Here is a 14,825-nt window from a genome sequence, read left to right on the forward strand (position 1 = left end):
TCAGGATTGTGAATATTCGGACATCGAATCCCTGTAATATTTTATATATTTACAGAGTGACGGTAGTTCAACCCCTCTTGAACGTTATATTTTTGGTCTGCGGCTGATTATACCTTTATCCGCCGTCCCAGCCACCCAGGAACCAAGCACGCGGCGCGTGGACATAGTGCGATGGGAGACAAGGTCGTGAGCACGTTGAAGCAGTATGACGGCATGATCAACGAGATGGGGGCGTATCCTGCCAAGCCCATCATCAACACCCTCACGATGCTGGCAGAGGACCTTACGATGGCCAAACACATTGCACCTTTTCTCGTCAAGAAGCTCAACGTCGTAGGCCCTCCATATCGCCTTCCCATCCTGTACCTCATGGACTCGATCATTAAGAATGTCGGCGGTCCATATGCGTACCTCTTCAGCCAGACGCTGGCGCCGGTGTACGTTGATTCAGTGCGGCAGGTGAACGCGACCGACCTGAACCGGTTCAATCACGTGCTGAAGACATGGGAGACAGCGCGACTTCTTCCACCGGCTGTCCTTATGCAGATGCGTGCAGCCGCCGATTCGGCGCTGCGTGTGGCGCAGCCGTCGGATCAGCCGACGAGTTTCGCATCACGAGGAGGGGGTCCGGTGGGTCCATCGTCCCGCATCGGCGTCCCGCCCCGTCCTTCCTCGTTGTCCGATGCCCACTTGGAACTGCAGATGCGACGTCTCTTGACCCAGCTTCAGACCGAGGACGGTGTGCATCCTGCCAAGCAGCTCAGCCTCGAAGAAGTCCGCGCGCAAAACCCCGACTTGTATGCGACGTTAAAGCTCAACGTCGTCGATGAAGTTGCCGCTCCCCATCATGCGGCTCCTCCCCCCGTACTAGGCCATCCGCCAGTGTATCCACAACAAGCGCCTTATAAACGAAGTCCCCCGCGGCAGTTGCCTCCACACCACCACCATCCGTACCCCAACGATCGATCCAGTCATGACGGGGGACTGCTCCCCCTACCTCCGTCGGTCGGCCATCGAGGACAAGGAATTCCACCGCCGCCGCATCATTTCCCCCTTCCTCCTCAAGGCAGCGCCCCCCCTCCCCCGTCCTCTCGACGATGGTCGCCGCCCCATCACCACCACCACCCCATGCAGCAACCCCATCATCATCGGGCACCAGGGGGGCAGCCGCAGGCGACGCCCACTGGCCAAGACGTGATGAACTTGCTCAAGAAGATCAACGCCATGTCCGCGCCTCCATCTTCTTCTTCTTCGTCGTCGTCGCGGCGATACCAACACCAGGTGACGTCGGCGACGTTGGGCCGCCCGCTGACCTGTGCGGACGTGGCCGTCAACAAGAAGCGGATAGGAGACAACGTGTACCGGCTCTACGACGCGCTTCCCCACGTGTCGACCAGCAGCGGCCTTCGCTTTAAGGACCAAGCCCAAGTACGAACGATCCTTGGAATGTGTGTTGGGAATGTTGGTATCTTCTTTTTGGGTGTACAAAGGTGCCATCCGCGATTGATACCTATATCATTGCTCATGGAAACAAATCCTATTTATATATATATATATATCATTACTCATGGAAACAAATCCTATATATATATATATTATTGCTCATGGAAACAAATCCTATATATATATATATATAGGATTTGTATATATATATATATATATATAGGATTTGTATATATATATGGGATTTGTATATATATATATACATTATACTATATTATGGCAGGACTGGGATACGTTGCATGCATGGCGTCATATGTTATTCTCCACACAAAGATATATTATTTCTATGAAAGATATATATATTAATATGTGTTTTGGTTGATGTGTAGCTGTCGGTACACATGGATTTTCTATTTCATTACAATCGCGCGCTGCGAGAACGCACCAAGGGCGGCATCTCTCGCTCGTGGTACCCCAACGAAGCAGTACGTCAATATATATATATATATATATTATATAGACCTGTGTATATGTCATCGCGATATATATGTATATTATATATATGATATAACTGATTTTTTGGACAGCAATGGACGACGGACTTTTGCGCCGTGTCCAACTCCAAGGAAGAAACCAGCGCTGGGTTTGTCCAGCTCGAAGACAAGCTCACTGTCCCTGGTACAGTTCGGAATAAATGATTCATCTATCTTGGTCTCTGATGTCTTTTGAATCGAGTTAGATTTTGACAAGGACGCGTTGAATGCTTCGCGGGTGCCCGTGGACGGCTCGATCACGAAATGTCGGATTTGCGGGTGCGTACGGAGCCAAGGGTCGTGGTCATACTGTGCCTTCACTGAATGTCTAGTGAACCGTTCACAAAGTGCTGGGACGAAGACGAAGAAGAGTGGATGTACCAGAACGCCGTGGTCGGGTCCATCGAGTCGACCGACGTCGTGCCCAAGCAGACCATTTTCCACAAGTATTGCTACGACAGCGCTGTGGCGTCGTCCAAATCCAAGGTGATCCTTCCATCGCAGTTGGCGCCCGGCAGTCCCGTGGTCGTTGGATCCAAGCGCCCCATGTCGGAGGTACTGACTTGATCATTTGGAGTATAAGACTTACATGTGGTGTATATATATATATATATAGGTGGAGGAGGATGCTACGTGGAGAGGTGAAACGGGTAGAGTCGACGATGACAAGGACGAGCAGCAGGACATTAATAAACGACTAAAGCTTACCCACGCAGACGAGACTGGTGGCGTGTTGTAGGAGTCGTCTAGGGTTGTAGGGCTCGTAATGCATGCTTTATCTCTTTTGTTTTGCCTTTCTCAGGTATATGCTCGCATACATACGCCTAGTGTACAGTACAGTGTACGTACAGTACTACCTCGACGGAAGCACAGGACTACAGTACAGAATTCCCCCCTCGATCAAGTGCATGCTTTTCGAGAGATGTACTACTACAGTAGCTCATTAGGACGTTTCATTGTAAAATGTCGAGCACAAGGCATCGGGGGCGATGGGCACGAGCGCTTCCACGGCGACGGCGTCCCTTGCAAACACTTCGTCCCACACGCTGTCGGCCTCGTCCGACTTGGGGTTGGTCACGTCGTGGGGCTGGCCACTGGCCAACGCGAGCGCCATTTGCTCTACGTGAATACACAAACGGGCTGGTCGAAACAAACACAAACAGACAAGACCGTCATCTGAACAAAGAATCAAGCTGACGACGTCCATAGCCAGCAAACGAGGCATGCATGCAGGTTACGAGCAACGGTCAAGTTCCATCGTACTGGGCGTCATGCGAAGGACGTCAAGGCCATGCTGCAGCCACGTGGGCAGGTCCTTGGACGTGGTATTAGAGCTACTGCTACTACTGGTGTTGTTGTACACGAGAGCGGCGACGCGCTCCAACGCCGCGAGCCCGCCACTGTCTTGGACCTTGAATGGCTTGCCTTGTTGCCATACGTTGTGTTTGTACTCCAACGTCGGCGCCATGGCGGCAATGGCGCGGCCGCTGGCGTCTAGAACGCGGACGTTCATCGTGGACATGCACAGCGCGAGCAGCACGTCGTGGCCGTCCATGTCTTCCAAAATCCGGAGGTTCGCGTCCATGGCGACTACGGACGCAATCGCCAAGCAGGTGGCCGAGAGGACGTCAGGGTTGTGGTGGAACCTCTCGGCGGTTGCAACGACATACAGAAGCACCGCGAGCCCGTTCTGGCCCGCGACTCGCACCTTGTTGACTTTGCACTGGTGGCATAAACTGGCAATGGCCAGCCCTGAGTGAGATTATGGACGTTAGCGTATGACGCAACTGTTTTACTAGTAGAACGAGCGACAAACCGTAGGCGGTGAGAACGGGCGGGTCGTTGGAATCCACCATTTGCTGCAGCATGGTGGGAAGAGCGTCGCTGTACCCGATGGAAATTTGGTTCACTTTGGTCGACGCCAAGTTGGCAAGGCCCCGTGCGCAGTGCTGCAAGAGATGACTTTCACTCGACCGACCAAGAACGGGGGGTTGTGACGTGGCGGGCGGAGATGTTAGAGGAATAGACATCGTGACCGGCGACTGGAGTGCTTTCGCCGTCGCGCCGAGCTGCTTGATGAGCTCCATGTCCCCTTGCGCCATGAACACCGCGCCTTGGTTGGTCGTGCCGGCGAATCCAATGTTCGCCAAGGTGTGCGCCGCCGCAATGCGCACAGATATGTCCGGTACATCCGCCAACAGTCGGGCGATGCAGGGCACCACCCCCGATTGTGCCACTTGCGTGCGCAGAACATCTGAATCTGCAATCCATAGTCAAGAATATGAGACAACGTGAAAGGCACATTGCACATGAGAGTTATTGGAGGGAAGGAAAAATGGGGGTTTACCGTGGGTCAAGTTGGAGAGGGCCACTAGAGCAAACTGGAGAACCGACTTGTACATAACGGCGTTTGTTTCGTACGTGGTGAGCAGCTTGGCCATGGCGCGAACGGCGTGCTTGGCGGCCATGGCGGTTTTGTTCAGCGGGGTCGACGCCAGCGACGCCAGCAGTCGCGCAGCTTCGGTGAGTATCGCCGGGTTGGTCACGACGTCGCAGATCCGGACGAGGGGGGGCAGCGTGCCGGCTTTGACGATTTCGTGGCGCAATGGACTCGGACTGGAACCGCCAGGGGGGACGTATATGGACACGTGCACGAGGCCGATAAGCACCGGACCGAGCACGGCGTCCGTGGTGGTTTCCCGGAGAATGCATGCCAAGAAGTCCAGGCACCCGGCCCGGACCACATGGGGGGACTCTGTTGTGGGAAGCAACGCGATGCTTTGGCCAAACCGAGCAAATACGTCGTCGGCAAGGGGATGGATCGATGGTGAGCACGCGTGTAAGCGAAACCTAATATATCGACCACAAATCAACTTCTTTCCGTATGAATGACCAAGTGGAATTGCCAGGTAAGTATCGGTTGGGGGGACTGGGAGGGTTTAGCCTACCGTTCGTGCCATTGTTTCTGGGTTTCTTGGTCGTGCGATAGCTTTGCCAACTGTGTTGTCAAGCTCTCGAGACGCAACGTCCATACGGCGCGCTCGGCCAGGACCGCGGCGTGCTGGAGCTGGATCTGCTCGACATGACTGCGTTGTTCGCGGGCGAGCAATTCCGCCTCGCGCATGTGCGCACTATGATCAGCAATATACATGTGATGGTAGCTTAGGTGACTAACAACAGCCGTACGCTTGGACTTGAGCTTCAAGGTCGACGATGCGATCTTCGTAGCGCTTTTCAATCACGTCGCGGTCCGCTTGAAGTCCCAACAGTTCCTGTGATAAGGCTAGCTCGTGGGGGGTGGGGACAGTAGAATACGCCTAATGTTATGCACAACATCGATGTGAAATAGCGCAGTTACCGACACTTATAGAGACAGTGCGCACCACTTTCTTCACATCTAGGACTACGATTGCTGGCTCGCGCTGGGTCGGCGACGACGATGCCGCCGACCGCATTTTGCTTGGGGACGGCATGGTTTGACGGTTACTGCCGTTTAGCGAAGTACAGTTACGTCCATCATTGTGATGGGCGGCGATCGCCAGAGACCGGACAACCAGGTTTGAGTCCATCAATCAACCGGTGCATCGGTCGGTACATTAGGACATACCATTGTTCGATTGTCTGTCCACGTCATATTAATCAACAAGCGATGACGGCGTATGGCTGGCTATCTTGGGCCGCCATCATCCTTCTTTGGACGTCGGATGTCATGGGGTGGCAGATGGACCGCGTAACTTCGATCCAAGCGCGGGTCCAGGGTGACAAGCCTGTGTGGGATCCAACTCACCGCGTATTTGTGTCGCATCTTGGCGCGACGTTTGAAGAGCAATATGTAGCGATGTTGGACACGGTCAACCTGGCGTCCGTGGAGGGGGTGCTCAAGTACGTCCAAAGCGAAGGCATTAACCAAAACCTGCTCAACCCGGCGTCGTGCCAGCGCAAAAACAACATCCAGTACATTGTGTTTTTCGAAGTCACGTTCGTGCAACCAAGCGCGAGCTTGGCGGTGTATCAAGGCGATCCCAACCTCGGTAGAACACTCATGGTACAACTGGTTTCTAACGCTGTGGTTGTAGTGCCCGAGTATGGACCTTTCGTTGCCATGGACGCTGGAGCGTGCACGTCCACCACAGCTGACGGTTCGGTTCTATCGGACGACTGCGTTCGATACTTTGGATCGACATCTATCCCTGCAGTTGGCCCCAATGTGGGGGCAGGCGTCAAGAGCTCCGACCCGCGAGCCCCGTACCCCAACACGATTTGGTTTTCCTACCCCAACAGGTGACCCACCCTGGCTTGTGTGTGGCGTTTTGACGTTTTCGAGGGGGCATTGTGTTGTTGTAGTTGTGTGATGCAACCGTGGGATAAAAAGTCGAGCTCGTGCCGCAAGGACTATCCAGGGGGGTTATGTCCTTTTGGGGTGGCCCCCAACGGAATCAACTGCTCGTTTGCGTACACGGTGCTCGGGTACTTGCGCTTGGACGATCTTGTGGGCATTACAAACCTCACAAGCAGCCAAACCCGTCAATTGTACACGTCGTACTTTGAGTTTTGTCAAGACAAGAATGGATTGTACCAAGGTATTTGGCTCCTCAGACACTTGGTTGGCCAAACGTGATGATGAATGAACGCACCTAGGAGTCGAGTTCAAGGCCCCCGACGGCGTGTTCGACAACAAAGCGGTCACGTCACTACCATTTTGGAGTTTGCCGTTCGATTCCCAAGCAAATGAAAAGCGATCGCAAGCCATGGTCGACACGTACAATGCCAGAAGCGGAAAAACGCTAGAAGGCACAATGCGCCCACTGCCCCCCATGGCATCCCTTCGAAACCCGCCATGTTACGCCAACGCGAAGCAGTGTGCAGACGCGCCATTTGGGTGCCGACGCGACTTGTTGGCCCAAGTGTGTCGCGTGTGTGAGGCACAGGGCGAGGGCGGATGTGTGAAAACTCCCTCAGGGTTTCAGTTCCCCACTCTAATCGCTCCCACGCTAGCCCCTACTCCAATGCCGCTCGCCGCTGTTGCCAAGCCAAAGCCATTAACGGCGACGTCATCGAATGGGACGCCCCTGTCGTCTGTTGCCCTTTCCTCCGGCAGTCAGCCAGGGTTCGAAATGGCCTTGCGTGATCTGATGGTGATTGGTACCGTGGTCGTGGTACTTGCAAATTGGCAGTGAGTTGGATGCACACGCCAGTGCTGTGGCATCAATCCTAATTTGTCATTTGGTTATAAAAATTCTTGTGTCAAATATACGTCGTCCTGTCAAGTTCGGTTATGTTGAAACTGACATAGCGGTTTCCTCTCTGAGCATGCAAACCCTCCCCGAGGAAGACTTGTTGGCTGGCGCGCCGACCCCATCACGGGACGAGGACTCCTTCGCGAGAAACTCCGATGCTGTTGTGGACGAATTTCCAGAGTCCGACTTGGTGAGTCGATTGCGGCTATTGCTCCTACGTGAAAACGAGTCCTCGTCACCGCAACAGCAACGACGTGACGAATGGCAGCCGCTGGTGCGCCAGTTGCAGCAATGTTTGGGGCAATCCCAGCACCGCCCCCCTCCACGCCCCCTCTATGCAGTTGTCTCCAGTACGTCCTCCAGCCTCGAGAATCGTGTTGTGATGCCTTTCTCTTTCTTAACTATCGCGCTTGTGTGCTTTCTAGACTTGGACAAATCCACCAACCCCATCCCATACACAAAAGTGTCTACCGCAGCGTGGAAATCGACGTTGCAACGGTTCGAAAGTGCCAAAGTGAAAACGCAGTCCAAACTGGCGTCGAAACGCGTGAGTCGTCCTCCATTCACGATTGCAACCATCAGCATGAATAAAACATCCACATTGATCTCCAAACCTCTAAATAGGCCAGTTTGGAGGATGCAGAGACTAAAGAGCTGTCGTTTCGACCACACATCGACGTCAAAAGCCAGCGGATGGCGGCTCACTTTCCCAGCTTTCACGAACGCCAGCGCAATTCGGTCGCATGGCGGTACGCCGCCTGTGTCATTCTTCGTTGTCGACTCACTTGCATATGTACCGTCGTTTAGCGACAACCACGTAGCAGCAGAGCGCGAGCAAAGGCGGTTGAATGTACTACACCCGTATCTCAAGTTATGATGGCGTGTTCATTGTTTTGTGTGGGCAAATTTCATAGGAAGAAGCAGCGCTGCGCCCCGTGCCAGACATCAAAACTCCCTGTTTGTGTGGCCACCGCAACGTGCCGCCGTCGTCGTCGTCGTCGTCTCCGTCACCCCGACAGCAACATTCCGACGCGTGTGTTCGGTTCATGGAGATCTGTGCGTCGACCAACAAGTCGTTCAAGATCCAGAAAAAGACCCACGCCATGCGACGTTCCGTGGATGACATGCTCGCTTATGTCAGTACAAAAAGTATTCGACAGTCGTTTGACCAAGTATCGTAGGGTGACTCCAAGTACATTCGTCAAGTAGAGCGGTCGGTGGCGTTGCAAGCCGCGGAAGACGCCGAGGCGACGTTTTCGCCACGAATCAACCCCCAGTCCAAAAAGGTACTCTATATGACGGGCGAACGATGTCGCACGACATATGGTTGCCTTTTGGGGCTCAAAACACAAATGACGGTATCACGTCTAGATCTACAAAGCGATGGTGCAAGCCGGGCGCACGGGAAAGGAAGCCAAGGCAGTGCCGGTCCGTCCACAAGGTACACCTTGTGAAAGACTTTGAGATTGTCCATGTGGTTCTCATTCTCTGCGATGGCAATGGTTGTGACGATGACAGTGGCATTCACATTTCAACCTGTGATCAACCGCAAGTCGAAAGCATTGGCCGCCAAGCACGGAAAGGGCGGTGGCGGCGGCGGTGTCTTTGACCGACTGGACCGCCACGCGGACGAACGCCTGTTCAAGCTCATGCAGTCGCAAATCACGTCTGCAGATGCGAATGTTCGGCATGCCGACCTGGTCAAGGTCGGCCGCGACGACATTCAGATCAAGAGTCTCCTGCACCAATATCCAGATGTATGTCGAGTTGCGCATTGCATCATGCGTCCTTCGATCGAATTGTCGAGGAAAATAATGGTCGTGTTCGTGTCTAGTGCCCCATGTCTCCTACGCGCGCGCCGCCACCAAAGACCAGGGTAGACGTGGACGTGGTGGGGCTGTCTGGTATCGAGTTTATCGTGGGCAACTTTACGAATGGCCAAGCGGTGTTCCTACCTCGGGAAATGCACAGCAAACGACACAGTCATCCGCCTTTGATGACTGACCAACGACGCAAGACGTCCTTTCAGGCTAGCGTTGAAGGCAACAACACTCGGCGGCGGTCGCTCGGGTCGCCGCTGCAACTGCATCGTCCCATGGCAACTTAATTGATTGGATGGAATATGAAACCGTCGTTGTGTTGATTGGCTGCTGCTATCGTGTTGACCTTTGACTAAACTACCACCTAGAGTATAATATAGTGTGTCCAAGTCAAATGCTATGTCACAAAAAACGACACAAATGTCCAAATATAAGCAAATCAAAGGTCAAATCTTATTGACTTTTGATGGTTTGACGTACATTTTGTACATAAAAAAGTAGAAAATAGGAGTTTCTATTACGAAATATTGGAAATTACAAACAGATACGGGCAGTTTACTTCGGAAGGTGTGAATGACCAAGCACAACGACGACACCGCGCCGCCGCCTCCACCCACGGCTGCGTTGAATCGCCTCGAGGCGATGCTGTCGCAACTGGGAAGTGGACATCCTGCAACACTTCCTTCGTCTTCCTTGAACGAAGCTCGGTGGGATGGATGGGGATACAACGACACGAGCATTTTCTTGAACGCGGATGGACAAGTTGAGTTTGCGGGCAACCGGTGCGTCAAAGGGTGACACGTGTGGCCATGCATGACGATGGGATATGTAGGTACGAAGAGATCTTTCCCGCGGCTCGTGTCCTTCCCGCGTTGCGCGCATGGGCCGAATCAAAAGTCGGCTTGGACGTCAATCGCCAGGTATGTTCGTCCATTCCATCGGCATTCGCGCTGAACCTTCCTTGCATGTTCCTATGTTTAGGCGCCACGGAACGCTGTACCTCCATCCATCAAGGAAGGCAGCGAGGTGATGAACGTCGCATTCCTGGAGGCCATGGTGGCGTTGCACATCCCCGTGAACGTCGACGCCGTCGCCCGCGTCCGCCACTCCCACGGCCAGACTTGCGGGGTACGCCGTTGCTTGGCCAAGTTGCTCTTGTCGTTAAACGACTCCCTTGTCGTAGGAAGTGTATCGTCTGCGCACCTGCGCCGTCTTTGACCGCGTGCCCGACGCCGTCATCGTCGCGACCTCCCACAACCTCGTGGAACAGATCGTCGCGGCGGCCGTCCAGCACAACGTCGTGCTCATTCCGTACGGCGGCGGCACCAAGTACGTTCGAGCACATCCATCTACGACCCCATATCCTTGTACTATGTCGTCCATGATGTCTAGTGTGTCGAATGCATTACAGTGCAAACCCGACGAAAGCCGCATGGTTGTGTCCCTCGACATGCGCGGGATGTCGGCGATTGTGTCGGTGGACAAGGAGAACATGCTCGCATGTGTGGAAGCAGGCATCACGGGGCTGGACCTCCACGGCCAGCTCGGCGCCCGCGGCGTCACGCTCGGCCACGAGCCTGACTCGTGGGAGTTTTCCACTGTCGGCGGCTGGGTATGTAATCATGTGTCATACTTGCCAAATGAATGCAATATATATATATACAGAGACTCATATATATAATTTGATGCTAAACATAAGTATATATATATATATGTACATGGAGACATGTATATTTGTGGAAATAAATGGTTGTACCAAGTATATATATATATATATATATATGGTGTGTGTCGTTGTATGAAGGGTCTGTCCATGTTGCTTGTACGAAATGGAATGTATCGTCACCCCGTTGCTCCAGAACTTGCTGGTGGTATATGTATATATATGTCAGGCACGTTGAGGTCATTTGGCATGGTACCGTGTACCATATATTAACATCTTGTGCAAGCAATAAACTAGTCCAGGGTGCTCAAGGCCATCTATGTGGCATGGGGTATTACATATGGTATTTTTTAGCCTTGTTGTTGTGCCATGGATCGATGATAGCTTGGCGCGGTGTCACAGGGATGACGTTATATCATATACGATCGTAGGTGGCGACGAAAGCGTCGGGCATGAAGAAGAACGTGTACGGCAACATCGAGGACCTTGTCGTCAACATGACGATGGTCACGGCGGCGGGGACGCTGACGCGGTCGTGCAACGTCCCCCGCGTCGCCATGGGCCCCGACACCCTCCATTTGGCCATGGGTATGTCATGATCCGAGTAGATATTCGCACGACGGACGAGTGACGTTATCCTTGTGTGTGTATGAATGACGTTATCGCATATATGGTAGGCTCGGAGGGGCTGTTTGGAGTGGTGACACGCGTGACGTTTCGCATTCGACCGAGTCCTGATCATCAAGTGTACGATTCGATTCTGTTTCCTACCATGGACGACGGCATCCGGGCCATGTACGACATCACGCGGGCCGGGTGTGTCCCCGCTAGCATTCGGCTCTTGGACAATACGCAGGTAGGTGATCACGTCATTATTGTATGAGTGGTATTTCTGACGACATGCCCCTACTAGTTTCAGCTCGGCCAGGCGTTGAAACCCACGGCGTCCAACCCGTGGACGTCGTCGCTCGTGTCCATGGCAACTAGGGCTTACGTCACCAAGGTAGTTCATGTTGTTGGGATGACGTGATGGTCCAGGATGATGACGTGATCACGGTTGTAGATCAAAGGCTTTGACGTCAACACGATGGTCGGTATGACGTTGCTGTTTGAAGGGTCCAAAGAAACGGCCGACCGCGACCAGCGCGCGATTCACGCGATTGCCGCCACGCATGGTGGGATGGTGGGCGGCGCCGAAAATGGGAAACGGGGATATTTCCTCACCTACGTCATTGGTACACGACCGTGTTTGTCTGGATTACTGACCCCTTTCATGGGGAAATTTCCCAGCGGACGTGAATGTCCACGGGGATCGATCACGTCATCATATAATACAGTCCGTGCTCACGTCATATATATGGTAGCGTACATTCGGGACTTTGTGATGAACTACTACTTTCTCTGCGACTCGTTCGAGACTGCCGTGCCGTGGAGCAACGTGCCGGCGTTCATTGCCGGCGTTCGCGCGGTAAAGTGACGTGATCATCCTCACCCCCTTTTGTCAAAATAACATGCCATGATGACGTGATCGCCATCACCTCCTTTTGTCAAACAATACCATGACATGTCATGATGACGTGATCGCCATCACCTCCTTTTGTCAAACAATACCATGCAATGTCATCATGACGTGATCGTCACCTGCTTTTGTCAAAGAAACCCCAGCGAGAGGTCCTCATGACGACGAGCGTAGGAGATTGAGGCGGTGGCCGCGTCCAACCGCATCGAAGTCAAGCCGATCGTCATGTGCCGCGTGACCCAAGTGTACGAGACCGGCGCGTGTGTGTACGTGTACTACGGCGTCAACTTTTTTGGCGTGGACGACCCGCTCCAGCTGTTCTTTTCGATCGAGCAGGCATGCGTGGAGGTGATGCTCCGCCATGGCGCCGCTCTGAGCCATCACCACGGCATCGGCAAGCACCGCAAGAAGTGGCTGCCCCACGTGATTTCGACGCCGTCGCTGCGCATGATCGAAGGCATCAAGCACGCGATCGACCCCACCAACGTGTTTGCGACCAACAACATCATCGACACGTAGTAGTTGCTTTCTGCTAATCCCTTGATGCGGACGATGTCCTCTTGCGTGGATGATCCGCAGCATTAGAAAAGTGCGCGTAGAGAATAACATGGAGTGAAGCACGGTTGTCGATAGAGATTGAATGAACGATTTGTGTGTGGACGGAGCGAGGGTATGGAGGAGGATGGACTTTTGAGCCCAGAGGCCGTCGAGACAGACGTGCTAACCATCACTATAGAATATGTGGTGGTCTACTGCTCGATCGCTTGCGGCTTCAGGCGCACGTACACTTTCCTTGGAAGTTGCGCGGGGGTCGCGTCACTCGACGACACCAAAACACATGTAGGCGGCGTGGCCGATGCCAGCATCGTCGGCATGCCATCGCACTGGAGCATACATGTCTCCCAAGATACGCATCGAGCGTGGTTCCTGCAGTCGGAAGGCTTACCCTAGCAATTCCGACCTCCATTCGTACCAAAGCTTCAAGGCAGAATGAATCTATCATTTTCCATGGAACACCTCTTTGAGGTTTTATTATCTTGTGGTTTGTATATCGTCCGAGATAATTGCCACGGACATGGCAGCGGGTTCTTGTGGCTCACCAGATCTGCCCAATCAACGACGAGTGTCCTACCTTTCATCAAGGGTGGCCATTATTCATCGACTAACTATCATGGCTGACCGTGCGCCGACTTCACCAACTGCTGCCGCTGCCGCTGCCGTGCCTCCTGTTGCCCCCGTGGAGGGCGAAGAGAAATTGAGCAAGAACGAACTCAAACGCCGCTTGAAGCTGGAAAAGGCCGCGCTAGCCAAAGCCGAGAAGGACGCGGCCAAGGCAGCCGCCGCACTTGTCGCAGGTCCCAAGAAAGCGACGGCTGCTGCCGCTGGTGGCGACGCCGACGATGAGTTGGACCCCACCGCATACTTTGAGAACCGCACGAAACTGCTTGCGGAACTCGAGGCGGACGGCGTCAACCCGTACCCGCACAAATTCCACGTGACGATCTCCGTTCCTGAATTTGTCCAGACATACCATGGCATCGAAGCCGGCAGTCACGTGGAAACGACCGTCGTGTCGGTGGCCGGTCGCTTGATGAGCAAGCGCGCGAGCGGCGCCAAGCTCCACTTCTACGGCCTGCACGCCGACGGCGCGTCCATCCAGGTCATGTCCCAGATCGACGTGTACGCCGACGAGGCCGAGTACGCGCGCATCCACGCTGCATTGCGCCGCGGGGATCTCGTGGGTGTGACGGGGTTCCCCGGCAAGTCGAAGAAGGGCGAGCTGTCCATCTTCCCCACGAGCCTCGTGCTCCTCTCTCCATGCATGCACATGCTGCCCAAGGCCCACTACGGCCTGTCCAATCAGGACACGCGCTTCCGCCAGCGCTACTTGGACCTGATCTTGAACGACGAAACGCGCAAAGTGTTTACCGTGCGCTCCAAGATCGTCAACTTTATCCGCAAGTTCTTGGACGCACGCCAGTTTGTCGAAGTGGAAACCCCCATGATGAACATGATTCCTGGCGGCGCCACCGCCAAGCCCTTCGTCACGTACCACAACGACCTCCACATGAACCTATTCATGCGCGTGGCCCCGGAGCTGTACCTCAAGCAGCTCATCATTGGCGGGTTGGATCGCGTCTATGAGATCGGCCGCCAATTCCGCAATGAAGGCATCGACCTGACCCACAACCCCGAGTTTACCAGTTGCGAGTTTTACCAAGCGTATGCCGACTACAACGACTTGATGGAATTGACGGAACAAATGTTCTTTGGCATGGTACGTGATATATGGGTTTATATATATATATATATGCCGTTAACGGCTGTTTGGTTTGACGGTGTCTAAAGATATCCAAGTGTGGAATGGATATGTGGGACGATAATGCGTGTGCCTATAGAACGGAGACGTATATCATATATATATATATATATATGCGAGATAGATCGAATGATGGTGATACGTGTATGTGTTAACGTCTGTTTTGTTTGACGGGGGGATATGTATATACGTGCGACACGGACTGGTATGCTTGCTGGCCCTGGACCTGCATATGATTCAAAGTGTGTTGGTTGAACATTAAGGTCTATTTTGTTTGACCTGGATTGGTG

At 53.6% G+C, this 14,825-nt stretch overlaps 6 protein-coding genes across 11 annotated transcripts in view; 4 read left to right on the forward strand and 2 right to left on the reverse strand.

Moving 5' to 3' along the window:
* Window positions 1–117: 117 nt before the first annotated feature.
* H257_10414 (hypothetical protein) lies at window positions 118–2,894 on the forward strand. 4 transcript variants are annotated; one of them, XM_009836954.1, is made up of 6 exons: window positions 118–1,428; window positions 1,833–1,928; window positions 2,031–2,121; window positions 2,183–2,255; window positions 2,309–2,531; window positions 2,593–2,894. In XM_009836954.1, the coding sequence occupies exons 1-6, from the start codon at window positions 172–174 to the stop codon at window positions 2,713–2,715; spliced, it is 1,863 nt and encodes a 620-aa protein (XP_009835256.1). In that variant the 5' UTR covers window positions 118–171; the 3' UTR covers window positions 2,716–2,894. The 4 variants fall into 4 exon arrangements, with proteins under 4 accessions (XP_009835256.1, XP_009835255.1, XP_009835257.1 ...); XM_009836953.1 differs by having other exon boundaries at window positions 2,031–2,255; XM_009836955.1 differs by having other exon boundaries at window positions 2,183–2,531.
* On the reverse strand, window positions 2,844–5,463 carry H257_10415 (hypothetical protein). Its single transcript, XM_009836956.1, has 7 exons — window positions 5,360–5,463; window positions 5,163–5,293; window positions 4,925–5,107; window positions 4,324–4,826; window positions 3,793–4,236; window positions 3,240–3,728; window positions 2,844–3,095 (listed from the first exon to the last, which is right to left on the reverse strand). Exons 1-7 carry the CDS (start codon window positions 5,447–5,449, stop codon window positions 2,920–2,922), a joined length of 2,016 nt encoding a protein of 671 aa, XP_009835258.1. The 5' UTR covers window positions 5,450–5,463; the 3' UTR covers window positions 2,844–2,919.
* Window positions 5,464–5,625: 162 nt separating this feature from the next.
* On the forward strand, window positions 5,626–9,366 carry H257_10416 (hypothetical protein; the record flags this gene model as incomplete). Of its 3 annotated transcripts, none has more annotated exons than XM_009836958.1 (13): window positions 5,626–6,007; window positions 6,053–6,257; window positions 6,321–6,556; window positions 6,615–7,118; window positions 7,270–7,563; window positions 7,639–7,760; window positions 7,838–7,962; window positions 8,021–8,063; window positions 8,128–8,349; window positions 8,395–8,499; window positions 8,585–8,654; window positions 8,732–8,970; window positions 9,048–9,366. In XM_009836958.1, the coding sequence occupies 13 exons, from the start codon at window positions 5,626–5,628 to the stop codon at window positions 9,318–9,320; spliced, it is 2,820 nt and encodes a 939-aa protein (XP_009835260.1). In that variant the 3' UTR covers window positions 9,321–9,366. The 3 variants fall into 3 exon arrangements, with proteins under 3 accessions (XP_009835260.1, XP_009835259.1, XP_009835261.1); XM_009836957.1 differs by having other exon boundaries at window positions 8,767–8,970; XM_009836959.1 differs by having other exon boundaries at window positions 8,585–8,970.
* A 214-nt stretch (window positions 9,367–9,580) lies between these two features.
* H257_10417 (hypothetical protein) lies at window positions 9,581–12,879 on the forward strand. The gene is made up of 11 exons (XM_009836960.1): window positions 9,581–9,815; window positions 9,866–9,953; window positions 10,015–10,161; window positions 10,217–10,362; window positions 10,426–10,645; window positions 11,128–11,284; window positions 11,374–11,552; window positions 11,610–11,699; window positions 11,760–11,931; window positions 12,061–12,164; window positions 12,390–12,879. The coding sequence occupies exons 1-11, from the start codon at window positions 9,607–9,609 to the stop codon at window positions 12,732–12,734; spliced, it is 1,857 nt and encodes a 618-aa protein (XP_009835262.1). The 5' UTR covers window positions 9,581–9,606; the 3' UTR covers window positions 12,735–12,879.
* Window positions 12,880–13,386: 507 nt separating this feature from the next.
* H257_10418 (lysine-tRNA ligase) lies at window positions 13,387–14,668 on the forward strand (the record flags this gene model as incomplete). Its single annotated transcript, XM_009836961.1, has 2 exons — window positions 13,387–14,493; window positions 14,660–14,668. The coding sequence occupies 2 exons, from the start codon at window positions 13,387–13,389 to the stop codon at window positions 14,666–14,668; spliced, it is 1,116 nt and encodes a 371-aa protein (XP_009835263.1).
* Window positions 14,669–14,686: 18 nt separating this feature from the next.
* Window positions 14,687–14,825, reverse strand: part of H257_10419 (hypothetical protein) — a gene marked incomplete at both ends in the record, with an annotated part of 2,409 nt that continues 2,270 nt past the window's right edge. Inside the window, one exon of the mRNA XM_009836962.1 lies at window positions 14,687–14,761. Coding sequence (XP_009835264.1) covers window positions 14,687–14,761 — 75 coding nt within the window. The remainder of the gene's footprint in view (window positions 14,762–14,825) is intronic.

This window comes from Aphanomyces astaci (assembly GCF_000520075.1).
Source record: "Aphanomyces astaci strain APO3 unplaced genomic scaffold supercont1.28, whole genome shotgun sequence".
NCBI lineage: Eukaryota > Oomycota > Saprolegniomycetes > Saprolegniales > Verrucalvaceae > Aphanomyces > Aphanomyces astaci.

What these genes read in the sequence shown, in the direction of transcription:
- H257_10414 (XM_009836954.1), top strand. Translation starts at nt 172, where the DNA reads ATGGGAGACAAGGTCGTGAGCACGTTGAAGCAGTATGACGGCATGATC. An exon ending in AGACAAGCTCACTGTCCCTG is followed by an intron (nt 2,122 to 2,182) that starts GTACAGTTCGGA and finishes GAATCGAGTTAG; the next exon opens with ATTTTGACAAGGACGCGTTG. An exon ending in ACGAAATGTCGGATTTGCGG is followed by an intron (nt 2,256 to 2,308) that starts GTGCGTACGGAG and finishes CTGAATGTCTAG; the next exon opens with TGAACCGTTCACAAAGTGCT.
- H257_10415 (XM_009836956.1), bottom strand. Translation starts at nt 5,449, where the DNA reads ATGCCGTCCCCAAGCAAAATGCGGTCGGCGGCATCGTCGTCGCCGACC. An exon ending in CTTGAAGCTCAAGTCCAAGC is followed by an intron (nt 5,108 to 5,162) that starts GTACGGCTGTTG and finishes TGCTGATCATAG; the next exon opens with TGCGCACATGCGCGAGGCGG. An exon ending in CAGAAACAATGGCACGAACG is followed by an intron (nt 4,827 to 4,924) that starts GTAGGCTAAACC and finishes TCGATATATTAG; the next exon opens with GTTTCGCTTACACGCGTGCT.
- H257_10417 (XM_009836960.1), top strand. Translation starts at nt 9,607, where the DNA reads ATGACCAAGCACAACGACGACACCGCGCCGCCGCCTCCACCCACGGCT. An exon ending in GTTGAGTTTGCGGGCAACCG is followed by an intron (nt 9,816 to 9,865) that starts GTGCGTCAAAGG and finishes TGGGATATGTAG; the next exon opens with GTACGAAGAGATCTTTCCCG. An exon ending in GGCTCTTGGACAATACGCAG is followed by an intron (nt 11,553 to 11,609) that starts GTAGGTGATCAC and finishes TGCCCCTACTAG; the next exon opens with TTTCAGCTCGGCCAGGCGTT.